Raw genomic sequence first — 27507 nt, 5'->3', positions numbered from 1 at the left:
CCTGGTAAGCTCAGATCAGCCTTTGATTTGGGTCAGATTCCAGGTGCAACTTGCTGGGCAGGTGGCAAATTCTGCTGCAGAGCTACAGGGTCCCACCCCTCTTTGGGACAGGGAGATTGAGTCAGATTAGTCTCAGGGCTGAATGGGGGGACAAGACTAAGTTGAGATATGCTTTATACTATTTAGTTTGACGTAGTTACTTTAAAAAGACAAAAGAAGGGGAAGTATTTTTAATCTTAAATGAGAAGAGGAAAAACTCTTGAGTTTTTCTTTTTCTACATCCAGAATTCAAACCACCACGGCCTGTGTTTTTTAGCAGGTTTGTCTTCGAGGCAACTAACACCAATTTTTAAAGTTCTGATTCTATGGTGAGGCTCATTAACACATACAAGAGAGCAACAGAAGATGAGATGGTTGGATAGCATCACCTATTCAACGGACAAGAACTTGGCAATCTCTGGGAGATGGTGAGGGACAGGGAGGCCTGGCGTGCTGCAGTCCCTGGAGTCGCAAAGAATTGGACACAACTTAGCGACTGAATAACAACATATACACAATTTTGCCTCTTTTCTCCCGAGCCCAGCCTGCCTTTGGCCTTTCCAGCTCTGCCCCAGGAGCCACTCTGGTCCCCACAGAGATCATAGTCTTTCCAGCCTTCAAGACTCTCCAGGCGCACCTTGCCCCCCTCTTCTTGCTCAGGCTCGCCTCCCTGTCCTCTTGCAGAACCCATCTGTGCCTGTTTCCTTCTGTCCTGAATGTCTCGGCTCTTCCCCCTGGTTCCCCAGCAGAGTGGCTCTGACCCCCTCAGAGATTGCCATATCTATCCGGCAGCTTCCCAGCGTGAGGAGCAGGGCCTGACCATCCTCCGGGGCCAGTGCCTGCTGCTCCTCTGCAGGGAATGCTGCCTCCTCCCTCCAGGTAACCACTGCTCACTCCTCAAGGGTCCCTTCCTCCACAAGCTCCCTGGACCCCGAGCCGGAGCCAGGCTGGGCTGGTGGGTGCTCTTGGGTCTCTCTGCGCTCTCCTCCCAGCATCAAATGAGGTCATGTGAACAAAGAACCTATGGGGTCCTAGGCACTTAGCAAGAACTGGGCAGTGCTGGCTCCCTCCCCGCTCCAAAGTTCAAGGCCGAAGTGACTGCCCTCAACCCATCGCCCAGCAGCTCCAGCGTGGAGTGCAGGGACGACGGGGCAGGGTTCCCAGTGCTGGCTCCTGGGGCTCAGGGAAAGGGGACGGGAAGCCAGAGCGAGTCTCAGCACCGGCCCTGCAGCTGTGGGCAGGACTGGGAACTGGCGCTTCCTGGAGCCTGGAACCAGAGGTCACAGATGCTAACTCACCCAGCAGAGAGACGAAGAAGTCCGCCCTGAGGCCAGCTGGAGCAATGGTGACGGCAAGAGTGTGAAGACAAGGAGTTCTGAGTGCTGGTTTTTGACAGAGATCATTCTTAAGGGATGGTGACCATCGCTTGCTAAGACCCAAAGTGTGCGAAGCGCCTAGCCGAAGTGGTTTTGTTAGGCTCGAGTTTGGAGGTGGAGTGCAGACCTGGGACGCAGGAGCCAAGTCCCCGCCCCTACTCCCGGGTGGTTCAGGGCGAAGCCCGACGGACTAGGGCGGTGGCAGGGCCCCGCCGGCAGCGGCCTGGGGCTCCTCTTTCCTTGGCCCCGAAATTCCGGCCTCAACCCTCGCGGGTGCACCTGGCTCCCGAAGCAAATGCTCGGTCAGCGCGGAGCCAGAGACGCGCGCCTCTGATTCCGAGGCGGACACCCGCGCGCCTGCATGGCCACCGGAACGGCTTCGGGCGGCCACAGGCTGCCCAGGGGTTCCGCGGTCTTCACCACCTTCCCCGACCTGCTCTTCATCTTCGAGTTTGTGAGTCGCGGAGGACCAGGGAGGGCGGGCTGGGACGGGATGGGCTGGGCAGTGCCGCGCGCGCTCTCCCCGGGAGAGCGCCCTGGTCCGGGCACTGGGTGGGGTAGAGAAGGAGAGTGAGGACTGTCTCTTCCCCACCGCCACACGCAGTCTTCTGGCCCCTTCTAGCCCACGACGACGGGGAGACCGTCACCGGGGCTTAGCTGGAGAAACCAAACACACGGCTCAGTGGTCGGAAGCTGGCCCGGGTCCACCGGCAGCGCGCCGGTACCAAAGCTGCGCTCCCAACTTGCTTCCCATGGGCTTCTTGGAGATCGACGTCCTTGTAGAGGCGCCCAGCTCTCTCCATGGTTAGGAATTTGTTTTAAAAATATAAAAATCGGCAAAAGAAAGATGAAGTATTACCAAAAGAGGTGTGGGGATAGGGCTGGTGTTGGAGGAGAAACCGAATCCGGATTATTTTCTCTTGGACGTTTCTGGCGAGTGAACGGAATTTCGGCAATCTGGAAATGATAAAAGCGGCGTAGTTTGCTCGCCACAGTCATTGTGCCCAGTGTGAAGCATGGAGGGAGGGAGAGGGGCCTGTGAGAGCCGGGTGACCTTGAGCATCCAAGGTCTCCTTCCCCTGCAGTTGGTCCCTCCTTACACTGGAGCCGCACAGCCTCAACCCGCGGCTGCGGGAACGCACTTCCTCCTCTGGGCTCCTGTGAAGTGCTCCCTGTGGGACTCAGCCTAAACTTCCCAGGGCCTCGCCTTAGGCGGTGGAGGGGTGGCAGGCAGGCTGTATTCCTTCTGTGGCTTTAACACCAGAAGCCTCGAGTCTCATTTCCCTGAAACCCCACCGCAGAAATGGCCGCCTGGAGAGTCCCTTGGAAAAGAAAACGTCCAAACCTGTTTAGAAACGGGACCCCAGCTTCTTGTCTCCTGATTGTGAAGGAGATGTGAACAGCAAAGGAAGCAGGTTCTGTCTTCCCTGGAGGGTTCGGGGAGATGGCAGAAGGGGTCAAGGTAGCCTGGTCAAGGAGCTGACATCTAGGCGAGGCCCTGGACACCTCTGGAGCTAGCCAGCCACACCATTTGTAGGTGGGGACACTCAGGCCCAGAGTGGAAAGGACTGGTATCCACTAGAATGTCCCTTCCCAGACCACTCATCTCCGCTTCCAGTCAGCACTGAGCCTGTGCTTGCTCAAGGTTTCTGGAAATGATCCTGTAGAACCTAAGACCAGGGAATAAGTAGTAAATGGCTGGTTCCTTCAGAGCCTACTGTGTTTACAAAGGCAAGTTTTGTGACCGAAAGAGACGCTGGCTAAAGGTGAGGTGCGGCGGGGCAGAGAGAATTTTTCAGCAACAAAAGGACTTGCTAGTGTCTCGTAGGTTGCCGTGATGAGCGGCTTGCTCTGCCTTTGTAACTGTTTGGGGGGCATTATAACAAGAGTCAGGAGTGTGTTAGTTGGGCTTCATGCAGAAGACTCTGGTGCACCCTCCTCCTCTTGCGCGGACAAGGTCTGGCTCAGGTGGCAGCAAGTGTGTGTGCTGGGGGTAGGGGGATCCCGGCATCACAGAAGGGACCTCCCAGTGCCCTCGGCCTCTTTTGTCATCACAGATTAGTGGATGGAGTGCCAGAGTGAAGGATGAGCCCAGCCTGCTGGGGGGAGTCCTAGATGATGAGGAGGATCTCCCTAAATCAACAAAAGTAGAAAACCAGGTGTAGGAAATCTCAGCTCTATGGACTACCTGAAATGCGTCATTTTGATGCCTGCAGATAGTAGCGGCTTCTAAGAAAAATGTCTCCTTTACCCCAGATCCTTCTCTCACACCTGTCTTAGAAGTAATTTTTTTCTCTTCCCCATCAGCCCCTGCTTTCAGGATCACACCCCTCCCACTTCTAGAGGGCCCTGATGCCTCAGTGTCATCCCAGATTTTTTACTTCCTCCTTGAATTGGGGATGGGCTCACTGGGTGCCTGGGAGGGCAGAAAAGAAAGCAGAGGCCCGTTCTTTACATTTTCGTCTGTACAAGTGGTGCACATACAAAGCTGTACGTGCTTTGATGTGTGGAAAGAGAACTAAAGGGCCTAGGAAGGAGCTGGTCAATCTGGGGAGGGCTGTTTATGTTTTTTTTTTTAATTATGAACCGTTTCAACAACAAAACATATACACCCCAGTTAAGAAGATGGACAAAGGACTTGAATACACAGTACTCCAAAGAAGACATGCAAATGGTCAATAAGCACGTGAAAAGATACCCATCATCATTCATCATTAGGAAAATGAAATCAAAGCCGCGGTGACTACTGACCCATTGTGCGACAGCTACTGAGCCTGCAGGCCCCGGAGCCTGCGCTCCTCAACTAGGGGAAGCGCTGCCAAGAGCAGGCTGCGCTGCAGCTGGAGAGGGGCCCCGCCCCACGACTAGGGAAGAGCTTCCGCAGCAGTGAAAACAAAATGAAAAAGTGAAATATTTTAAAAGCACAATGAGCTACTACTCCACGTGAAATTAGGACTACTGTTATCAAAAAACTGGGAAATACGTTACGGCTAAGATGTGGAGAAATTGGGACCCTCAGACATTGCTGGTGGGAATGTAAATTTGTTCACCTGCTATGAAACACAGTTTGGTAAGTCCTCAAAATTAATTACCAGCCATCATCACAAAACTCTACAATGATGGAGAGGGTGTGGAGAGAAGGAAATGCCTCCTGCACTGTTGGTGCAAACGTAAATCGGTACAACCTCTATAGAGAACAGTAGTATGGAGACTCCTTAAAAAACTAAAATAAAGCTGCCGTATGATACTGCAATCCCACTCCCGGGCGTATATCTGGAGAAAAACATGGTCTGAAAGGAAATGTCCGCCTCAGTGTTCTTTGCAGCACAGTGTAAAATAGCCAAGAAATGGAAGCAATCTAAATGTCCATTGACAGATGAATAGGTAAAGAAGATGAGGAAATACATGCAGTGGAATATTACTCAGCCATTTAAAAGAATGAAATAGTGCCAGCTGCAGCGACATCAGTGGGCCTGGAGATGACCATACGAAGTGAAATAAGTCAGATATCCCATGATATTGCTTATGTGCAAATCCAAGTATACAAATGAACTTATTTATAACAGAAACAGACTCACAGAGAATAAACGGCTACCCGGGGGAAGGGGCAGGGGCAGGGATAGATTGGAAGTTTGGGATAGACATGTACACACTGCTATATTTTAAATAGATAACCAACAAGGACCTACTGTATAGCACAGGGAACTCTGCTCAATATTATTTAATAACCTAAATTGGAAAAGAATTTGAAAACGGATAGGTGCATGTGTATGTATAGATGAATCACTTTGCTGCACACTTGAAATGAACACAACTTTGTTAATCATCCATCTTCCGATGTAAAATTAAAATTTTTAATTAAAATTTCAAAAACATAATAATAATCACCACATGACCCAGCAAGTCCAAACCTAGGTTTATGACCAAAAGAATTGAATACAGAGAGCTGAATAGGTTCATAAATATGCATGTTTATAGCAGCTCCATTCACAATAACGAACAGGTGGGAATAGCCCAGATGTCCCATCAGCGGGTGAATTAATAAAGAAACTGTGACATTCCATGCAATGGAATATTACTCAGCCTTAGAAAGGAATGAAGCATTGATCCAAACTGTAGACTTAATAAATCTGAAACCGCCATGCTCAGAAACCGACACAAAAGGTCACATGGTGCAGGATCCCATTTATATGAAAGGCACAGAATAGAGAAAGCTATAGACACAGAACACAAATCGGTGGTTTACCAGGGCCTGAGAAGAGAGGGAAATGGCGAGCCGTTTAATGGGCATGGTGCTTCCTTTTGGGGTGATAAAATGTTTTGGAGTTAGAGATGGCAGACTGCACAGAATCATGAATGTATTAAATACCACCGACTGGTCAAGGTGAAATGGTTCATTTCCTGTTGTGCCAATTCCACGTCAGTTTGTTTTTTCCAGGTTCAATGAATGAGACAGGGTGCTCGGCGCTGGTGCACTGGGATGACCCAGAGGGATGGGATGGGGAGGGAGGTGGGAGGGGGTTCAGGATGGAGAACACATGTACACCCGTGGCGGATTCATGTCAATGTATGGCAAAACCAATACAATATTGTAAAGTAATTAGCCTCCAAAAATAAATAAATAAATAAAAAGCGAATCTAAAAATAATAAGAAGAATTTATTTATTTGGGCTGAGCTGGGTCATCGCTGCTGTGCGGGCTCCTCTGGTTATGGGAGCGGGCTGACTCCCACTGAGGTGTGTGGGCGCCTCCTCTTCTCGCAGCCCACAGGCTCGAGGGCATGCGGGCCTCAGCCGCGCGGGCTCCAGGGCACAGGCTCAGTAGTGGCCCACGGACTTAAGTGTTCCGAGCCATGAGGGATCGTCCCAGACCAGAGTTCAAACCGGCCTCTCCTGTATTGGCAGGTGGGTTCTTTACCACTGGGCCACCAGGGAAACCCCTCCACTTCAGCTTCTTAAAAATTAAGAACTATTTCAAACATTATAGAAAAGTATATATAATATTTTTGGAGAAGGAAATGGTAACCCACTCCAGTATTCTTGCCTGGAGAATTCCATGGAAAGAGAAGCCTGGCGGGCTACAGTCCATGGGGCTGCAAAGAGCTGGACACAACCGAGTGGCTAACACTACACCATATACAATACTTTAATGAATGCCCTTGTACTTATCTCTGTTTTGTCAAGTCTTAATGTTCCGCTCAGTATTAAGGGAACAGAACTTTCAGATGACATCTAAGCCCCCTGGATACTCTGCTTATTACTGTCTCTTCTTCCAGCTACAGAACCACCCCTAAGCTGAATGTGTGTTCAAGATTAAAACTTGACTGCACCCCTAACTACCTATGACTACACGTGGTGTGGTTTTATGTTTTCTCACTTTATGAAAGTTTTGTTGCCCTGTACATATCCTTGTGCAACAGGCTTTTCATGCAGCCTTGTTCTGAGGTTCGTACATGTTGACGCTCTTTATGCATCTTCTGTTGACTGGCGTTTGGGCGATTTCCAATCTGCTTCGTTTTGATATTGCAGACGGCACTGCCAAAGAACATTCTTGGATGTTGGGAATTTCTTTCAGGAACACACACACTGGGTCATAGGGGTTGCACATCCTCCTATTCCCAAATGTTAGCACATCAGTGTCCAAAAGGGTTATTCCCCCTTCCACAGCCCAGGAGCGGAGTTACCAAGAAGCTAATAAATATTAATTAAGCTTGGGACCCCTGCTTGCGCAGACTGTTCCCAAGACCCTGGCCTGCTTTGCATTCTTTTAGAAAGAAGGTTCCCATATTGTATAACCTTCCTGACTCCCACCAGCAGCTTATCAAAGGCTCCATTGTTCCCGGACCTTGCCTCACTTGGGGGTCAGACTTTGTAATTTTCTGCTAGTCCAACGGGTGTGAAAGGCTTGATCAGCTTTTTAAAATCTGTGGTCCAGTGAGTTGTTGCTTACTCCCAGGCCATACTCCCATACCTGACTTCCCAATAGCCTGGGAGTTGCAGATGCCAGACCTTCAGCCTCCAGGTCAGCAGGGTGGACACCACTCCCCCCGCAAGACCAGGACACTGCCGGGGAGCAGGGAAGAGTGGTATCTCTGGTGGGGAATGGCAGCTCTCCCCGGGCCTGCACCCCTACCCTGGAGCTCCTGACCTCTGAAGGCTGCAGGGCCGTCACAGGAAGAGGGAGACAGGCACGACTGGGTGCTGTAAGCCTGTCTCTCTGAGCCACACACACCACGCAGCTGTTGCCAGAAGTGGGGTCACGGGGGGAGGCGGGGGAGGGCCACTTCCTCTGCAGTTCACCAGCCCCAGGGCCGAAGGACAGCTAGCAGCAGGAGCAAGGCTCGTGGGGCCGTCTCCTCGCCACCACTGCCGCTCTTCTCCCGGCCATTCTAGAGCCGACCCTACATACGAGGGCAGTGTCATGGTGAGCTGCCCTTGCGTCACCTTGTGTAAATGTCTCACACACGCAGGGGTGTGTGACCTGGGCTCCACAGCCAGCCTGTCGAAGCTGGCACTCAGCAGCTGTGGCGATGTGAGCAGGCAACTGTGCCTCAGTGTTTGCATCAATAAAATGGGGACATGGCAATATAAACCTGTGGGATGCTGTGAGGAATAAGTGAATGTCATATACACAAAGCTCTTAAGACAAGTGATGCACACAGTTACTGCTCAGTAGCAATCAGGTGCAATTATTAATTTATTAATGCCTCAAATGCATGGTCTGAGATCACCTGGCTAGTGTGTGCTGAAAGGGGGCAAGTGGGGAGAGGGCAGGGGCAGTAAGGATGATCCACACCACCTTTTCTTTAGAGGCCCTTCTCAGGCAGGACGCTGAGTAGATTCGGGGGTGGGTGAGGCTGTTGAGGGAACATTCAACTTGTCTCTGGGTCAAGTACCACACAGATAACCTATCTCAAGAAGGGCGTCCCAAAGACTCTTCTCCCCAAAGAGGGGAAACGGAGGGCAGAAGTGGGCATGTCCTCTGCCAGGAGCCGCTCTGGCCAGCCTGACCAGGGGTGGTGACCAAGGAGAAGAGGATGCTGTGGCTGCCCCTCCTGTCTTGTGCCTTCAGGGTGGCACCAGCACGGTGCCAGGACCCTGGGGAAAGCTCTGTGAATTCTGAGCATGTATTAATAGCAAACTGCTATATCTGCCAGAAGGCGTAGGAGCAGTTACCACTGGGCCTGTCGTGTCAGTTTATCACCGTCTGGCCGGGCACTGTTTCAGGGCAAGGGCACCCCTGGCACTAAACCTTGCCCCCAATCTCCCAGAGCCTCCATCGTGCCCTCCAGCTGCCTGCTGATAAGCCAGACACTGTGGATCGAGGGACCTGGCCAGAAGGGGGCCACCCTTCCAGCTCTTACATCTTAGGACTCCTCCCTAAGACAGACCAGCCCTCAGTGGCCGCCGTTCACGGTGCCCCACTGTGGGTGCCGGTGCGGCTAAGCCCTTCATACCCCGCTGACCTGGAAGCCCACTCTGAGAGCACCCTTTCCTGTGCTGCAGGCCAGTCCTGGGGTCTGTTCCCTGCCTGACACGTGACTCTGCCCATGTCCCTGGCACACACACGGGGCTCTCTGAGACACTAGGTCTCAGCATGCGTCCGCAGGGAAGGGACTGGCATTTATCTCCTACCTGGCCAAGGTGTATGAATCAGAAGAGAATCCTCGACCACAAGGGCAGAAGGGTAAAACTGACGCCCACACCCTTCCCAAAGAGAGAGCCTGGGGCCCTGCAGAGCAGCGCCGTTGGCTGGGGCGCTCTGCTCACTGCTGCAGGCGCACTGCTGTGAGCTCACCACGCTGCCGGCCCCCTGGGTGCCTCCCATCAGATCTCCTGTTTTTCTTGCACCGAACCCACTCCTGTCTGATCTAAGAGTCCAAGGATTTTTCTTTTTTTTTGTCTCTTACGGCTGACATTCATATTTTTCATGAAACCTCCTTATTCCTCTGTATCCTGCTGGGTAAAGCCAGTGGGCACAGGGAGGGAAGAAGGTCCTTCCAAATGAGGGCAAGCCTGTCTACAAGCCCTTGGCTTTGTGGATCTGAGGTCATGACCTCTACATCTGTCCTTACGCTCCTGGAGCTCCCTGACCCTGAGGACAGCAAGCAGGGTGTCTTCTGGATAATGACGAGGAAAAGAGTACTTCTCTCATGCCTGCCCTAGGTCATCCAAGACCAGGCCCTCTTGGGTCCTTCCCACTCCTGCCACGTCTCCAGTAGATAGAGTGCTTCCTGGACTTGGTCATTTAGGGGCCAACTTTTTTTAATGCTAATAGCATAGTGTAGCTAATTCATTTTGCAAAGTAAAACCAAAAGGATCAACTAGCCACTACCATTTTATAAAAGAAAGGATATTTTTATATCAAAAATACTTGCTGTTATTCAGTTGCTCAGTCATGTCCGATTCTGTGACCCCATGGAATACAGCACACCAGGTTTGCCTGTCCTTCACCATCTCCTGGAGTTTGCTCACACTCACGTCCATTGAGTCAATGATGCCATCCAACCACCTCATCCTCTGTCATCCCCTTCTCCTCCTGCCTTCAATCTTTCCAGCATCAGGGTCTTTTCCAATGAGTTGGCTCTTTGCATCGGGTAGCTAAAATATTGGAGCTTCAGCATCAGTTCGGTTCCAATGAGTATTCAGGGTTGACCTCCTTTAGGATTGACTGGTTTGATCTCCTGGCAGTCCAAGAGATTCTCAAGAGTATTCTCCAGCACCACAGTTCAAAAGCATCAAGTGTTTGACACTCAGCTTTCTTTATGGTCCAGCTCTCACATCTGTACATGATGACTGGGAAAACTATAGCTTTGACTATATGGGCCTTTGTCAGCAAAGTGATGTCTCTGCTTTCTAATACGCTGTCCAGTTTTGTCATAATTTTTCTTCCAAGGAGCAAGCATCTTTTAATTTCATGGTTGCAGTCACGGGATTTTGGAGCCCAAGAAAACAAAATCTACAACAGTTTCCACTGTTTCCCCATCTATTTGCCATGAAGTGATGGGATCAGATGCCGTGATCTTAGTATTTTGAATGTTGAGTTTTAAGCCAGCTTTCTCATTCTCCTCTTTTACCTTCATCAAGAGGCTCTTTAGTTCCTCTTTGCTTTCTGCCATCCAAAAATTAGGAAGGATATAACCTCAGAACTAGCTCTTCTAATGATAAAACTGGATGGCATAAGTCCTTTCTAGTGCTAACAAAATTTTACCTTGTATATGACTCAGTTTGCCCATCTCACAAATGGTTCAGTATGAGGATTAACAGAATTAAATATTTGTGAAGAGCCCTGGCTCCCCAGAGTAACCTCTGGGCCTAGGCTCTCCTGGTCTGACCGTCACCCCTTCTCTCCCTCCCTCTGCAGGTCTCTGGGGGGCTGGTGTGGATCCTCATTCTCTTGACCCAGGTGCCTGTCCCCCTGGTCCAGGGCTGGGTCCTGTTTGTGTCTGTGTCCTGCTTCGTAGTCACCACGCTCCTGCTTTTCCTCTACACTGTTGGTGCCCATAAGAACTGGAATTTCTGGATCACCTTGGTGAGTCCAGCCCTGCATGTCTGGGGCAGGGGGTAGTGATGGACGCTCTCCCCCAGGAGGCGGGCTTTCCCAGTGCTGGGTGAGGAGCCCTGTTGGTGTCTCCCGCCCGCCCTCCAAGGCCGAGCGGCCCACAGCAGCCCAGGGCTCCCGCGGCAGGAGGCTGACTGACACTGTCCCTGCCTGGGTCTCCAGGGCCTGCTCTGCCTTCTCCTCTGCCATCACCCCTTTCCTGGAAACCAGCAGCCCAACATCCCTCCCTGTCCCTCCCGCACCTGCCAGGGCTCGGTCGGCCTCTCCCACCACCCAGCAGGACTGGCTTTCGCCTCCAGGGAGGGGCCGGGGCGCCGGGGGTGGGTCCCGCTGCCCAGTGTGAGGCATGCTCACTGCCCCGCTCCCGTCCCCGCCTCTAACGCGGGGTCACCAGAGAGGAGCCTGGCCGGGGAAGAGGATGGCCTGTGATCTCCCTTCCGCATGAATTCTGCCTTGAGGGCCGTGAAGAGGGGAAACTGACACCTGGGCCACCTGCCCTGACCTCCCCTGGACGGGGGTGGGGCCGTTAGCCAGGCCTCTTCCTCTCCAAAGGCCTGCAGCCTACACTTTAGAACCCCCTCCATTCACAACTACTCAAAGCCCCGTTCTAGTACTTTTCTCCTTTTAACTATCTGGAGCCCCACTAGACTGCTCCCCAAAATGAACAACGAAACAATGGACACGGCCTAACCTTTTCACTCTGCACTGGCGCCAAGACCACATCTTAGCTCCGGACTGTGACCGTGCATAACACATCTCACGTCCAAAACCGATTTCCAACAATCCAAGAGGCCCTCTCCCAGCCCTTACTAGATCTCATCTCAGGTGAAAGTCCCTGCTCCTTTAAAGTCCTTACTCTGGCTCCCAAACCAAGGAGCAGCCCTGGTTAGTTAATCAGTCCTTGTGAGGAGGGGGCTGGGGTGGATTGGAGGTTGGGCGGGGAAGGGGCAAAAGGAAACCATGGAGGGTAACAGAGGGGCCTGGCCAGGCAGCGACAGGTGGGGTCAATGGGCCCCCCGGGACCATAGGTGCCCACGCCACCACTGGCACCCCATCTCTGATGGCCCTCTCTGACCTGCAGGACACAGCCTACCATTGCCTCGCCGCCCTGTTTTACTTCAGCGCCTCTGCCCTGGAAACTCTGGTCACTATCGGCCTGCAAGATGACATATACAGACATTACAGTGAAAACATCTCCGCTGTGGTGAGTCCTCAGCTCAGCCTCAGTGTCCACAGCTCCGGCTGCCCACCGACGGGGCTTCTGAGCAGAAGGGTTCCTGAGTCCTCCCTGGTGGTTCTTAGTTTGCTTAGTTCTCAACCAAGTAAACCTTCCCCCTCGTTTCTGGAAAAACAAAGCCCCAGACGAGGGAACTGATGCGCCCAGACCCCCTCGGGCACAGTCAGAGCTGCAGTGCCCAGGCCTGCGCTAGCCAGGAGTCTGAGCCTGGGCGGGCTTTGACGGGGCAGACGTGGGAGGCGGCGTGACCGTGGGGGCCTGGCGCTGTCGGAGCGCCTGTGAACAGTCTCATTTTCCCCTCACAGCAGCCCGAGAATGCGGGTGCCGTTATCACACCCATTTCACAGACGGGGGACCAGGGCCCCGAGAGCCTGCACAACCCCCCCAGGGGTGACCAGGAACTGGAGGGCCCGGGGGTCCAGGCCAAGTGCTCCGTCACCCACACTCTTAGCACAAATGTGAGCACAGAGTCTGCCCACCTGGGCTCCAGGCTGTCCCTGAGGGTCTTCCAGGGAAGCTCGCGGTCAGGGTGGGGGCAGTGTTGAGACCAGGGATGGGAAACTGAGGGCCAGTGCCTCCCAGGCCCTGGCTGTGGGGCTGCGGGGAGGCCCCTCCAGGCACAGCGTGTCCAGACCTCCAGCTGTGGGTGTCTGCTTCTGGGATTAGCCCTTTGTCTCTTGTCCACGGTATCTCCTTCCTGACTGCTCTGCGAACCTGTGCAGTAAGAGGGTGTGAACCTCACACTAATTCTTTCTGCGAGTCTCTTGCGCCTTCCGAGCCTGTTTGCTCACCTGTAAAATGAGATAGCAATTCTTTTTGTTTCCCTGGAGGATGAGAGAGCTATTAAACCACTTCTTTCCAAGGCTTCCCAGGTAGCAATGGGTAGAACAGGGGCTGGAACCTCCCTCACCCCATTAGAATAGATGGGGTGAGACTGTGTCTTGGGGGCACCTTGCCTGCAGGTCCCTAAGCTCTAAAAGGAACATCCTCCCACTTCAGGGACAAGACCCCTTAGGGGGCCGTGAGTTCATGACTTAATTTTCTCGTTGCTGAAATGGATCAGAATGACAGGGAGTTCAAGAGAGAGGGGACATATGTATAACCTGTGGCTGATTCATGTTGACGTATGGCAGAAACCAACACAATACTGTAAAGCAATTACCCTCCAATTAAAAATACATAAATTAAAAAAAGAATGGCAGGGAATGAGAATGTATTGTTTCCTAGAACTCTTTTCCAGAGTTGTGCTTGTGTAGGCTTGCATCAGGGTGCTAATTCATATGAGATGCATTCCTAACCATAAACATTGTTTAAAAGGCAAGAAAAAGTTGAAGAAACATTACTCCTTACTTAGATTTCTAGGAAATCCTAGGTCATATGTGATGACAGACCACAACATGACCATCCCAGGTGCCAAAGCTGTGTTCCCTCACACCTTTTGGGAAGGGTAGATCGGAGGGCAGCAGAGGACGAGATGGTTAGACAGCATCACTGACTCAGCGGACATGAACTTGAGCAAACGGGAGATGGTGAAGGACAAGGAAGCCTGGCGTACTGCAGTCGATGGGATCACAGAGTCGGACACCACTGAGTGAACAACAGAACAGAGATTGAAATAAAACCCACGGGGTGGGCGCCGCGGGGCTCTGAGAAGGGGGTTAGTGTGGGTGCCCTTCCTGCTCCCAGAGGAAGGGGTCCCGGGGATAGAGCCTCGAAGCCTGTCTGCTAGCCTCCAGGGGCCCATCCCCTTCCCTGGGGAAGCCACATGCTCCCCTCAGCTCCCAGCCGCTCCCCAGTTCCATTAGCAGGGCCCGCTCATGGTCCCTGGGAACCCCCTCAGCTGTCCCACAGAGTGGGAGCCTCTCCCATACGGGTGCATCTCCCAAGCTGGCGCCCAACTACAGCAAGGCAGCACCTGGGTTGCTCCTCTTGTCCTTGGGAGGGTCATCCGCCTCCTCCGTCACCTTCAGATGACTGTTTCTACACCCCACAGTAGAGAACCCGTAGGTACCTCCCTCATCCCAACCCCAGCAGCTGGAAATCTTGACCCCACACCCAAGGCCAAGCCAGATGCAGATGTTTGCTTGTGGGCAGGCAGCCCTCGGGGCTAGCCGCTCCGAGCTGGGTGATAGGATAGACGGTGCCCAGGTGAAAAGATGGCAGGTCAGGGCCTTGACCAGGCACAGTGTGACTGTTTGCCACATTTCCTAGCCTCTGCTCCCAGCAGCTTTCTCAGTAAGCCCCTTCCTTTCAGTAAAAGCTCAACATTCCTCCTTCCCATGCCAGTCCGTCACTTCCCGTGTCCTGGCTTCCTGGCCTATGGTTGTGAAATTCAGGATCTTAGCGTAAAATTCTGGTGGGGGTCTGAGGATGTCCAGGCAGCAATGAGACCTTAACCAGAGCCAGCAAACCCACGCGGTCATATTCTCTGAGCCAGGCTGCTGGAATCAAAGCTGGGGGACTCTGGTCGTCCTGGTGTGCAGGAAGGAGGTTTTCCATGAAGAGCAGGGGATATTTGCCTGCAAATATCTTTGGAAGGGTCTCTGAGGGCCCTCGTTTCCAGCTGGGTGGCACCAAATGGAGATGTGTGATGGCAGATGGTTGACTTTGCATGCCAAGGTCAGGGAATGCAATAGGTCACTGGAGTCAGTGCCTAGAGCATCCTGGGCTACACTTGGGCTCTGAAGGAAAGGATGACTGTGTGAGTGACGGGAAGCAATGGCTGTCCACACACTTCAGGGCCAAGTGTCATGCGAGCAGCCAGCCCAGCTTGGAAGGCCCATGACTTGCCCTCTCACCAGGCACCCCCGTTAATGGTTATTTTTCTTGGTTGCAGGTGTTTTCAATCATAGCCACACTGCTGTACATGGTCCATGCTGTGTTTTCTTTAATCAGATGCAAGGTTTCCTACAGGAACAGAGAACATTCCTGAAAACAGACAGTGGTCACTAATCAGGCCGTCTTCCAGCATAACATTTGAGGCTGCAGAATTGCTCTCGATTGTGGAAAAATAAAACAAAAAGCGACGTTCTCTCTCTTTGTGGGTGCTGTGTTGACTGTTCATGTACCTTAGTGTCAGGGTAAAGGGCTTGCTACCTGTAGCCTCCAAGAGTTGAGAAGTCTTTCTAGGGTCATTTCCTATTGAAGGCGGTGGTGGCTTGGGAAGTGGGGACTGTGATCTGAGAGACCACAAAACAAGGATCCCCACTGGTCTCTGGACTGAGTCCTTGTTACTGTCAATTGCAATTTTCCATGGGCTCTTTTGAGTATTCATCTTGCAGCGTGTTTCTAGGTCTTCAAGGACATCTTACATCTTCAAGGATATTCTAGTCGTCACAGAGGAGAAAACTCTCCCAGCAAATATTTACCGATGTGCAGGAAGAAACATGATAAACTCTTCAAATAATTTATAAAGTGCCTTTATGGTCAATACTCTCATGGGGTTATTTTTTGTTTTTTTTTTTAATTCTCCCATGTGGGCAACACCATCATGTCAGCTTTCTTTCTAAGGAATCCTTGCTTAGACCAAATCTCAGAAGCAGCATCAAAGGGCAGTTCAGATGACAGCTGTTTGTTATTCCAGAGTAACTGTACCAGGAAAGGCCACTTTCACTGAATCTACTTAAACCTTCAGCTAAAATGTTCCAGTAGGGACTTCCCTGGTAGTCCAGTGACTAACACTTCATGCTGTCAATGCAGGGGGCCCAGGTTCCATCCCTGGTCAGGTAACTAGATCCCACATGCCACAACTAAGACCCAGCACAACCAAATAAATAAATTCTTAAAATGTTGCAGTAAATTAGGGGCAAAAGATTTGATCGGGGCTTATCCTGAAAATTTTAAATACAAAGAAGTGATAGGAAGTTTGTCACATGTTTAACAAAAATTGCAACCAAGTGTTGACCGAGGAAGTCCCATTTTTTCATAAAGTACCAGTGATGCTAACACAGGCTCATGTTCAACCCCCCCCCCAAAAAAAGAAACTGCAGGCTTAGCTGAATTTCCCAAGTTTTCTCAAGGTTTTGAAATTTCAGTCATTCTCTTTATAAGGAAGCTGTGACATGCTCTCTTTCCCCCTTTTCAGCTGCCAGTGGTCTAACACTAAAGCCTCGTTAGTCCCAAGCTTTGCAGAAGACTCTCTGACGTGACTTTCTCACCCCTCGTATCCTGAGTCATTTTTATAATGTGCAGTTTTAATGGCATTTGATTTGCATCCTCTTCGCACTGGATGTAATGAAGATGGGAAGCCTCAGAAACTGCCCTCCCTGTTCCCCTTCACCCAGACCGCTGGCCTCCCTACCCCCAGCAAACCTTGGTCCAGTCTTCCTGCTGGTGCATCTCATTGCTCAGCTCTGTCTGCATCCAGCTGTTTAGGAAGCGTCTGCAGGTACAAGTTCTGGCCAGTGGGCAGTCCTCCCTGCTAAGTGCAGTGCTCCCAGGAAACCCATGTGGCCTGGCGAAGAGGGCATGTAAGAAGCTGGGCAATAGCAGAAAGGTCCTCAGACCACAGAGACTGGATGCTGACGGAGCACCTACTCTGTGCTGGGACCTCCAGGTGCGAGGTGCTGTCTGCTCCCCAAGCCCCTCATGGCTAGCATGCCTCAGTTCTTCAGTTCTGCCCTTGGGTCTTGAGCAGGAGGGAACGTCCTCTGGGGCAAAACTCGTTGCTCTCCCCAAGGACAGTGGGACATGCCTCAGAGGTTGTCTTCTTGGTCCAGCCCTGTCCTGGACCAAAGGGCTGGTCACACCAAAACTCAAACACAACTGCCCAAAGGACCCACATTGCACTGTGACCTTGTTGCCTGCCACATTTGGAGCTCTTGCCCTGGGCCAGGCAGCTCCCGTATAGAGCGCCTCCTGTCATCCTCCCAGTTGGGCACAGGACACAGCCACGACTGTCCTTCCACAGGCAGGGAGATGGGTGCGCTCGCTGGTCAGAACTGGAGCTGATGGGGCTGGCCTCCTCTGCCCTTGAAGCTCTCTAGTCACTCCCTGCCCTCAGGTGCCCAGACCTGTCCCCACGAAGGTCTGTCCTCTGGCTTCTCAGGAAGTGACAGTGAGACAAGACCTTGTAGTGGACCTGAGGCCAGTGGGCAGAGGACATCGGGGGAGGGGGGGGTGACACTCGGCACAGGGAAGTCCTGGACCACCAGCAGACTCTGAAGGTGGCCACGCGGCTGGGTCCAGGTCCTGGGCACAGTGCACTTCCTGAAAGGGCTGCCTGCTCTGAGCAGCAGTCAAGGCCAGGCCCGTTCAGGCAACCACCGAGCTCCACATTGCAGCCCCTATGAGGCCAAAGAACCCTGTTCAACCGATGCTTTGTGAAGGTGTATACTTGGGTGTTTTTAAGTTCATGGAACCAAGACCCAAGACCCTCCTTGGGCCAGAGAAAGGAGTCAGAACCTGATGTCTCTGTGTGACCAAGAGTCAGAGGTCCATATTGCAGCCCGCTAAAATCAAAGCCCCCACCCCCAGTCCAGCTGGTGCTTTGTGAAGAAGGTAACTGCGTGTCTTTAAATTCATGGAACAAAGAGCCAAGTCCCACCCAGCCTGAGCAGCCAGGCCTCAGCACCCTCAGTCTGCCCCACGCCTGCCCTAGGGGACAGCAGTCCCAGGAGGGGCTGGGGCCACTACAGATGGAGAATAGGAGGCTGCGGGGCACCAGACTGGCCAAGTGCGCCCACTGGGTTGGTGCTAGGGCTGGCACTCGCGGTGGGCCTCCTGGGCACCCTCTGCCCGCTGCTCCCTTGCCTTCCTGCCCTACTGCCCTCCATTTGTCCCCTCCAGTTTTACTAAGATCCAGTTGTCACGTAACACTGGAGAAGCTTAAGGTGCACAGCATGAGGATTTGCTCCAAAGAAACCAAAGGCCTAAATGTAAGGCCCAAACTTGTAAAACTTTGAAGAGAACACAGGGCAAACGCTTCATGACACTGGATTTAACAATCATTTCTTGTACAGAATGCCCTGCTGCCGCTGCTGCTGCCAAGTCGCTTCAGTCGGGTCCGACTCTGTGTAACCTCATAGACAGCAGCCCACCAGGCTCCTCTGTCCCTGGGATTCTCCAGGCAAGAACACTGGGTTGGGTTGCCATTTCCTTCTCCAACAGAATGCCACAGATGCATACAATAAAAAACAAAACTAGACTCTCTGAAAATTAAAAAGTTTTGCACCTCTCCCATCTGGAAATTCATGTGTACCCTTTATCATATCCTTTTATACCAAACTGGCAGGCAGAAAGTCATAGCAACTTCTGATTTATAGTTATCAGTCCGAAGCCTAGTAACAACCAGACTTGCGACTGGCTATGAAGTGGGGTGGGCCAGTCCTGGGGAACTGAGCCCTTAGCCAGGGGAGTCTTGACGTAAGCTCCAGGTAGGCAGTGTCAGAACTGAGCTAAACTGTAGGACATCCAGCTGGTGTTGCAGAGGATTGCTTGGGAAGGAAACACCCCTCCACTCCACCCCCACATCTGCTATCAGAAGTGTGGGGAGTGTGGCCAGCATGTGAGTAAAGGGGATACACAGGAGGGCAGCTTGGCTTCGCCCCACTCAAAATGACAAAAGGACTCTAGGAATACCAGGGAAGAATGACTGGAAGAGCAAAAACGTGGGTCAGTAAAATAGGCTTTTCTTCTTCTTGAGCTTCGATATTGCGTTTGATGGTTGAAGCAAAAGTATAATGAGTCTAACGTGGTTCTCAGTGCAGGCAGAGGAAATTCTAAAACAATTATACAAACAGGGGAGGTAAAGGGATTTGAAGACAGGTAAGGTTCGTATCCTTCACTCAAACCAGTACAAAGTCAACACCAGTAAGTGACATAAGCATAATGTAATACCTAGTGTGCGCACACTAAGTCGCCTTAGTCCTGTCCAACTCTGCCACCCCTTGGACTGTAGCCCGCCAGGCTCCTCTGTCCATGGGATTCTCCAGGCAAGAATACTGGAGTGGGCTGTCATGCCCTTCTCCAGGGGATATTCCCAAACCAGGGATCAAACTGGCATCTCCTGGAGCTTCTGCACTGCTGGCAGATTCTTTATCGCTGAGCTATTAATAATACCTAGAGCAACCACCCAAACACGGATACAGAGGTTTACTAAAAAGAGAATTTCTAGAGTCAAAAAGAACTAAGCTTGCATGTTTTCCTCAGCTTTCTAATTGTGTTACAGTCAAGTAACTGGCTGCACATTATTTTTCATCAGGTCAGACTAGAAGCCCTGCCTCCCCAATGCATTTGATTTTTACTAGTTTAAATAAATATTTGAAGTAGTTTTTAACTAAGACACGTATGTAAAGTTCCTATCACAGTGACTGGTATGTATGATATGCTCAATCAATTACATCTGCATTTTTTATTATTTGTAAATAAAGAAATGTAAGGTTGGCCTTTCCTTTTTTAAAAAAAACCCAACAATCTCAAGTGTGAGAGAATGAGTCTCTCCCAGGTGCGGGAAGCACCCAGTGCCAGGCTGGCTGAGGCAGGAGGGAGGCCTACATGGCAGCTCTCTTTAAACCTGACCACACAGAGCGCTTCATTCCCTGCATGGCCTTGACGTCGTCCCAGTCCAATTTGATGTCTGGAACCTCATCTTCCGGCTCCGGATCCTTTCTCAAGGCCCCCTGTGGTGAGGCAACCACGATGGGCAGAGGGCCACATTCCTCCCGGAATTCCACAACATGAAGACTCTTCTTATCAGCCAGCTGTTGGTGGGTTTCCTGGGCACAACCAAACGGAGAGAACACCATGTTAGGTCTGTGAGGCTGGTCTTACGTGGTCTGCCCCTGATGTTCACCTGGCCTGGCAGAACTATCTGCCTGATTAAAATGTAGCAACTCTTTAGAGTTCATTAACTGAGGGTGATTAATACAGCAGGAAATGTGGCCCAGGTAATATAATATCAGGTTTATTAGCTAACTGAATACATGTAAGAGTGATTGAAAGTAAGATTTTACTTAAAAAAAAAAAAAGACACAAAAAAATCTGAAGTCTTTAACTTAAACAGCAGGAACTTCCTGCGGCTATGCTAACGGTGACCTGCTAGGGGCAGCAGCAGCCCACCTCACCTCCCCACCCCCAAGGGCCATGAAGAAAGGGCCTTGGCCTCCGGTCTCCTGTTGTCCCCACCCTCCCAGTCATGTGCCATGCTGCGCCCCAAAGTGAACTTGAATCTCATCATGCCCCTGCTCTAGCTGCCAATTTACGGGACATGCAGGGAGAGAGGACGTCAAGTATCCTCAGATATCCAGCACCAGACTGGGACAAACAACCCGATTTCTTCAACAACAAAAAACATAGAGAAAAAAGAAAAACAGAACTTCCAGATTAAAAGTGATTTAAAAGACACAGCAGAGATTTTAAATGTATTGATCTTTTCTGCCATCTGATTCAATAAACTATATAAAAAATGTTTTTTAACCTGACATGGATACATTTCTATGAACACTGACTAGATGTTTGATATTGAGCTACTGGTGATTTTTTAGGCATGACGGTAGTACTGTCCGGTACTTTTTAATCCTTATCTTTTAGAGATATATGATGCAATATTTATGTGTGAGATAAATATGTCTGAGATTTGGTTCAAAATGACTGGGGGTGGCTGGGGGTGCATGAGCAGCTAACTGTTGGTGTGTAACAGAGCCGTGAGGATTCATAACAGATGGTAGCCATAAAAGTCTGGAGACAGGGGAGTAAACTCGATAGACGGTTTACAGATAGTATATTAAAATACCTAAAACACCGTGAGGATAGTACACCTTGCACTATTCTAATCCTGCATATATTTGAAGTTAGAAGAGAGAAGTGCTAATTCATAAACAAATAAATAAACCGGAGTGTCTTATCATCAGTGGCACGTCGCTTACACTGGTGTCATTTTCTTTGAGTAGCACAACGCAACTTTTTATAGCTGATGCCATTTTAGAAGAGAGGATACGTAGTCACTGTAGCCAAAGATTCAAAGTACTAACACAAAACAAAATATCACATGAAGAGCAGGTCTGCTTGACCATATAACCCCAAAACAAAGGTTTTACGTTACACCCAACAATTAAGTCTCTAAAAGTAAGTTTAAATTTAGAAGTGCTTTTGAAAGATGTTTTCAGACAGTACTAACACACAGCTGATCAAAGACGTTCTTTGAGGCAAAGCTTTTCTTTCAATTAGTTTTCCTGTTTTGAACAGTGACCACTACAATTACTCCCTGGATCACTTTATTCAGAAACAGCCAGCGCACTCTGTCCACCCGCCGAAGTCCGCAGCAAATGGAGGCCCGTGAATGCCTCTTGAACCCGGCTATCCTGCTCACCCAGCCTTGCTGAGGTCCACCCAGCCCTTCTTTCAAGGGACAAGCCAGCCCTGCAGACCTGAGGAGGGGCCCCTGCAATGACAGCCCTTCCCCCCTGCCACTGGTGCGACTGTGAGCCCAGCCCAGGCTGAGGGTGACCTGGGCAGGGGCCCGGCGGCCCCATCTCTGTGCAGAAATAACCTGAACCACCGCGTGCACGGCTCCTACTGACTCAGATGTCGCCCTGAACAACCTCTGCCGGCGACATGAAACTGACTCGGGACCACTCTCGAGTGCAAGTGCCCAGGGGTCTCCACCCTAGTTCCAGCTGAAAGGACAGAATTAGCAAAGGGACTTTCTCTTTTTATTTAACATTTTTATGTTGTCGGAGTTTTTGAACAAGCACATATTCTTTCCATAATAAAAGCAGATTATAATTACTGGCTTTTAAAAATACTTAACTTTAAAACTTCAAAAACCCATGCAGCTTTTTTTAAAAGGATAATCCCCATGAATTACCTCTTCAGTTGGATTAATTAACCTGATGCAGCCAGAGACTGCCTGGTCCTCAGGTGGCCCAAGAGCAACTCCAGGACTGCCCAGGAGACGCTGGTCTCAGAGCACGCCACGGAAATACAAACTGGCTCCTCAGTTTCCGAGCGCAGGGCTGACCTACCTGGTGCGAGAGCCCCTGGAAGAGGCCCCGGGTGAGGTTGAGCATGTTGATGGAGCCAGAGACCTTGGCATACATGTCTTTGATGCCGATGAGCCGGCAGATGGTGGTGATGGCTCGGTGGCAGCGGAGGCCATAGCCTGCAAAGAGGAAAATCAAGTCAAACGCCTGCCCACTCGCCCACGGTGCAGGTGGCGCCACCTGCTGGCTGCACATGGCTTCCAGCTCTGGGTTCAGATGTTGGTTCACATTCTGGGTTCATCACTTCCCAGCTGGGTGGCCTTTCACAACTTCCCAAACTTCCAGGATGACACTGATTTAAACGAGATGCTATAAGGACCAAGTAAATAATATATATGTTTCTGGACTTCCCTGCTGGCTCAGTGGTGAAGAATCTGCCTGCTAATGCAGGGACCGTGGGTTTGATCTCTGGTCCAGGAAGATCCCACATGTCTCGGAGCAATTAAGCCTGTGCCCCACAACTCCTGACTGTGCGCACACCGCAGCTAGAGAAAGCCCGTGAGGAGCAACAGAGATCCACACAACCAAAAACTAATTAAATGACTAATTTTAAACTATACATACCTATAAGTTTGTTAAACACATGGACAAAAAAATAGGGCTGTTAAGACTAACAGAGAGCCTGAAGTTTCTTGGCACCCCATGTCCATGTTAGCTAAGGCTCACCAGGCACCCCTGTTCTCACCCTCCTTGAATGGTCAGCTGCACTGAATAGAGACATCATCCACTTCCTCCTTCCGGAAAAACTCTTGGCTTCAGTAACACACCCTCCCCCAGATTGCCTCCTAGTTACTGGCCCACCCTTCTCACCTCCGTGCTGGCCTCTAAATCTTCAGTGGTTTCCTCTCCAGCCACTCACCCTACTCTTGGCTACCTGTAATCCCTTCCCATGTTGTTGCTGGTTAGCTGCTCAGTCATGTCCAGCTCTTCATGACCCCATGGACTGTAGCCCAGTCAGGCTCCTCTGTCCATGCGATTCTCCAGGCAAGAATACTGGAGTGGGTTGCCACTTCCTTCTCCCAGGTATCTTCCTGACCCAGGGATCGAACCCGCATTTCCTGCGGCTCCTGCATTGGCAGGCAGATTCTTTACCACTGCACCACTTGCGAAGTTCTCTAGCACTCTGATTAGCCAGGCATAAAACTCAGCACATATCTTAAAGCTGAGCTGAAAAATACAGCTTTAATCAGAAGACAGGAAAGATTTTAAAAAAAAAAAAAAAGTAACTTCTGCAATTAGAACCAGCAGTCTTTCAAAAATCATTCAGATAAAGATGTATCCAAATAACAAGTCTAACAAAAACATTACGCAAGCCACAAATGCAAGCCATATATATGTTTCCAAATTATCCTGCAGAAACATTTGTACTTGAATTACATTTTTACTCCTCAATTACTTGAACAGCTTATCCGGGAACAAAGCCAAAGATTTTGTTTATTGGTGACGTGATTCATAATGCTGGACCTCATCGGGATAAGAAACTCAAGTACTACATCCCCGAAGTTGTTTACACTGGCGTCTACCCGCCTTATGCAGGAGGAGGCGGATTCCTCAAGGAAGCAGATTCCTCTACTCCGGCCACCTGGCCCTGAGACTGTACAGTGTAACTGACCGGGTCCTTCTCTACCCCATCGATGATGTTTATACTAGAACGTGCCTTCAGAAACTCGGCCTCGCGCCAGAGAGACACAAAGGCTTCAGGACATTTGATATAGAAGAAAAAAGCAGGGGTAACATTTGTTCCTATGTAGAGTTGATGTTGGTACATAGTAGAAAACCTCAAGAGATGATTGATATTTGGTCTCGGTTGCAGAGTGCTCATTTGAAATGCTGAATTATGTGCAAACTACATTTTACATAGAAATGTATCTCAAATAGTTCCCATTTGCGTTCTCTTCCATTAGAGGTTATTACTATGTAAAACCATCAAAATTGCCTTTATAGGTCATGTCCATTTGACGGCCTCTAAACCCTTCAGTTCAGACGGTAAAGCGTCTGCCTGGAATGTGGGAGACCTGGGTTCGATCCCTGGGTCAGGAAGATCCTCTGGAGAAGGAAATGGCAACCCACTCCAGTATTCTTGCCTGGAGAATCCCATGAACGGAGGAGCCTAGGGGGGCTACAGTCCACGGGCTTGCAAAGAGTTGGACACAACTGAGCGACTTCACTCACTCACTCACTCACATATTTAAAAGATGTTTTCAAAGGAGGTATGTCTACAACATTATCATTTCAATATGTCATCAATACCATAATATTTTTGAGCTATTCCTTTATTTATTTATTTTTTCATATGGAGTCTTTGAAATCTGGTGGTATCTGACACAGGGGCTCCCAGAAGCCACCTTTCACGTACTCAAAAGCCAAATGGGACAGCACAGATTTAAACCTTAATGTCCAAATGCTCAACTCAATACTTTTTCTAATGATAAATGTTTGTATTATCTGGCATATGAATGATTACTCATGATTTTGAAGCAGAAGGCAAGTTCAGGTGCACTAATATAATTGGTGCTGCATTTGATTTTTTTTTTTCTTTCTTATTTCCATGCCATGACTCTAGCAAAGCTGTACTGAAGCTTTGGCATGAAAAACTTAAATCCTGTGTGCATTCTATCTCCTGAGCCCGACTTTTTCAGATATTACCTAGAGTTACGCAAAACCATTTTTACTGTAGAACCACAGGTGAAACACACATCAGAATGTTTAAGAATTCTACTGCCTGAGTATACTGGGCATAACTGGCATAGCCCCATGACCCTAAATTCTGACTGACTGCTCTTCCCAAGACAGGACAAGGGCCCATCTCCAGATCCTCAGAGCCTGGTGTGCACCCGGCTCACCAAAGTTGTTCAATTCACACTTAATGATGAGAGGAAATTAATGGAACTGAATACACTATTGGAAAAGAACCATCTGTAGCATCCATCAGTGAATTCTCTAGGAGTAACCAATGCTTTTGAAGAACTGATGCTTTTGAACTGTGGTGTTGGAGAAGACTTTGGAGAGTCCCTTGGACAGCAAGGAGAGCCAACAATCCATCCTAAAGGAAATCAGTCCTGAATATTCATGGGAAGGACTGATGTTGAAGCTGAAACTCCAATCCTTTGGCCACCTTATGTGAAGAACTGACTCATCAGGAAAAGACCCTGATGCTGGGGAAGACTGAAGGCGGGAGAAGGGGACAAGAGAGGATGAGATGGCTGGATGGCATCACCAACTCAACAGACGTGAGTCTGAGTAAACTCCAGGAGTTCGTGACGGACAGGGAGGCCTGGGCTGCTGCCGTCCATGGGGTCGCAAAGAGTCGGACACGGCTGAGCGACTGAACTGACTGACTGAACCGATGTTCCCACTACAAACTCAGCTGCTCCCCCAGCTGCTGTGTCCTGTTCACCAAGTGCTCTTCCCACCTACAGCTGCCCCTGGAATGTGTGATCATATGAGTCTAGGTAGCTTGACTACTTTTTTTACAAAAAGTCATTGAATTATACATTTTATTCATTTATTTTCTGTCGTGATTTGCAGTACGTGGGATTTCAGTTCCCCAAATGGGGATCGAACCTGAGCTCCCTGCATTGGAAGCTTGAGGTCTTAACCACTGGCCCACCAGGGAAGTCCCAAGGCTGACTGCTTTTTACTTCCCCAAAAACCTAATCTACTTAACTCTAACTTAGGCCTGTCCATTTTGGTGTTTTCAAAATGAGTTTAGGCAAAGGTGAGCAAAAACAGGGGTCAGGATGAAACTGGTACAGTTTCTCTGCTTTCCCTCCAACACATCATAAGAATTTTTTTAGTTACCTCTGGGCTGTTTCTTCATCTTGATATGTGTCCTTTTAAATGTTAAGGAAATATCATGGTATACTGGAGGGTAAAAACAGAAACATAGGAAGGGTTAGGGGTACAGCTTTAATGCCCTTGCAAACACCACAAAGCAACCGACACGACCCTAAGCAGCCATCATGCGTCGGCCACGGATGAGTAACCAACTCTGATTTCACTCATTACTAACCTTCTCATGAGAGCAATTTCGTTTCTACATTTTATATATTTATGTGAAAGAAGGTAGTAACATGCAGAGAAACACAAAAATACCCACAGAGACATATTGCCACATATAAAGAAACAAGTGTAAGCCTGAAAAGTTTAAAAGAAACGATAAACACTCACTGGTATGGTCTTCATATCGTTCTATATAATGCAAATAGTGAACGGCTCTATTCTTTGCCTGAAAGAAAGAAGGAAAATCATTTTCTTAGATCTCTTGTTGGGAATTTACATTTTCTCAGAGATTCAAAAAATACCTTTTATAAAATATTTTATTATGGAAACTGCAAATTTACACCAAAGTTTCAGTAGATGCTTCCAAAAGTCAAAGATTTAATTTTGGAAAAAAAAAAAATAATAACATCACTACCACAGCAAAAGAAATAAAAAGCCCAAAACCAAAACCAAATCAATAATTCCTTAATACTGTTTAACATTCTGTCAGTGTTCAAACACTCCCCACTATCTCATAGTCCCAGTAAGCAATCACAAGTTCAGAAATGATGCAAGAACACAGGCCCTTCTGAAATTGCCTTTTATGAGATCAGTAACTTTTGACAGTAAGTATTTTTCTATGGTTCCCACGAAGTCTAGCACAGACATTATTGATCTTTTACTGTTAACAAAGAAAAACATGTACATACTTTTCTGAAAGCATCTGCCCGTTCAGCGGCTTTCCCAATGGCAAAACCTTTTAAAGAAAAAGTAAAAATATTTGAGGTGGCAATTTCACTGCAAGAAATTTCCCCTATCGGTATACTTGCAAAAGTACAATAAATGACATGCACAAGCAGCTCACTGTTGGGCTTCTCCGGCGGCCCAGTGGTAAATAATCTGCCTGCAGAAGACGCAGGCATGACCCCTGATCTGGGAAGATCCCACACGCGGTGGAGCCTGTGCACCTCAGCTACTGAGTCTGTTCTCTGCAGCCCAGGAGCCACAGCACTAAAGCTCCCGCACCCAGAGCCTTCTCTGCGACAAGAGAGGCCGCTGCATGAGGAGCTCGTGCACGGCAACTAGAGAGCGCCCCGCTCAACACCGGCAGCGCAAAGCCCGCACAGCAGCAGAGACCCAGGACGGAAAAAATAAAGAAACCAGGTCATCTCTACAGAAAATATATGGTGGTATAGGAGAAAGAATTTCTGGGTAGAAAAGGAACTGTTCAAGAGTCGTTTCCTTTGGCAACATTCTATCTACAGGTATTATAAATACCTGTTTTATAAAGTGTCAGTATGAAAAAATAAATAAATAAAGTGTCAGTATGGAT

The 27507-nt window shown here is 49.6% G+C and overlaps 2 protein-coding genes across 4 annotated transcripts in view; one reads left to right on the top strand and one right to left on the bottom strand.

Annotated features, from left to right (window-relative positions):
• Nucleotides 1-1260: 1260 nt before the first annotated feature.
• On the top strand, nt 1261-21939 carry LOC101117493 (myelin and lymphocyte protein-like). 2 transcript variants are annotated; one of them, XM_060413985.1, is made up of 4 exons: nt 1261-1869; nt 10779-10946; nt 12058-12180; nt 21397-21939. In XM_060413985.1, the coding sequence occupies exons 1-4, from the start codon at nt 1777-1779 to the stop codon at nt 21397-21399; spliced, it is 387 nt and encodes a 128-aa protein (XP_060269968.1). In that variant the 5' UTR covers nt 1261-1776; the 3' UTR covers nt 21400-21939. The 2 variants fall into 2 exon arrangements, with proteins under 2 accessions (XP_060269968.1, XP_027821598.1); XM_027965797.3 differs by lacking the exon at nt 21397-21939 and adding an exon at nt 15050-15244 and having other exon boundaries at nt 1560-1869.
• MRPS5 (mitochondrial ribosomal protein S5) overlaps nt 19550-27507 on the bottom strand; it is a 24187-nt gene continuing 16229 nt past the window's right edge. For both annotated transcript variants that reach the window (XM_027967113.2, XM_027967114.2), the window contains 5 exons: nt 26885-26931; nt 26364-26421; nt 25995-26057; nt 22176-22312; nt 19550-19928 (listed from right to left, as the gene is read on the bottom strand). In XM_027967113.2, the coding sequence (XP_027822914.1) occupies nt 19704-19928; nt 22176-22312; nt 25995-26057; nt 26364-26421; nt 26885-26931 (530 nt within the window). In that variant the 3' untranslated portion in view covers nt 19550-19703. The remainder of the gene's footprint in view (nt 19929-22175; nt 22313-25994; nt 26058-26363; nt 26422-26884; nt 26932-27507) is intronic.

Source organism: Ovis aries, chromosome 3 (genome assembly GCF_016772045.2).
Source record: "Ovis aries strain OAR_USU_Benz2616 breed Rambouillet chromosome 3, ARS-UI_Ramb_v3.0, whole genome shotgun sequence".
Taxonomy (NCBI): Eukaryota; Metazoa; Chordata; class Mammalia; order Artiodactyla; family Bovidae; genus Ovis; species Ovis aries.
The sequence above is the reverse complement of the archived record's forward strand: the minus strand, read 5'-3'. Positions and strand labels throughout refer to the sequence as shown.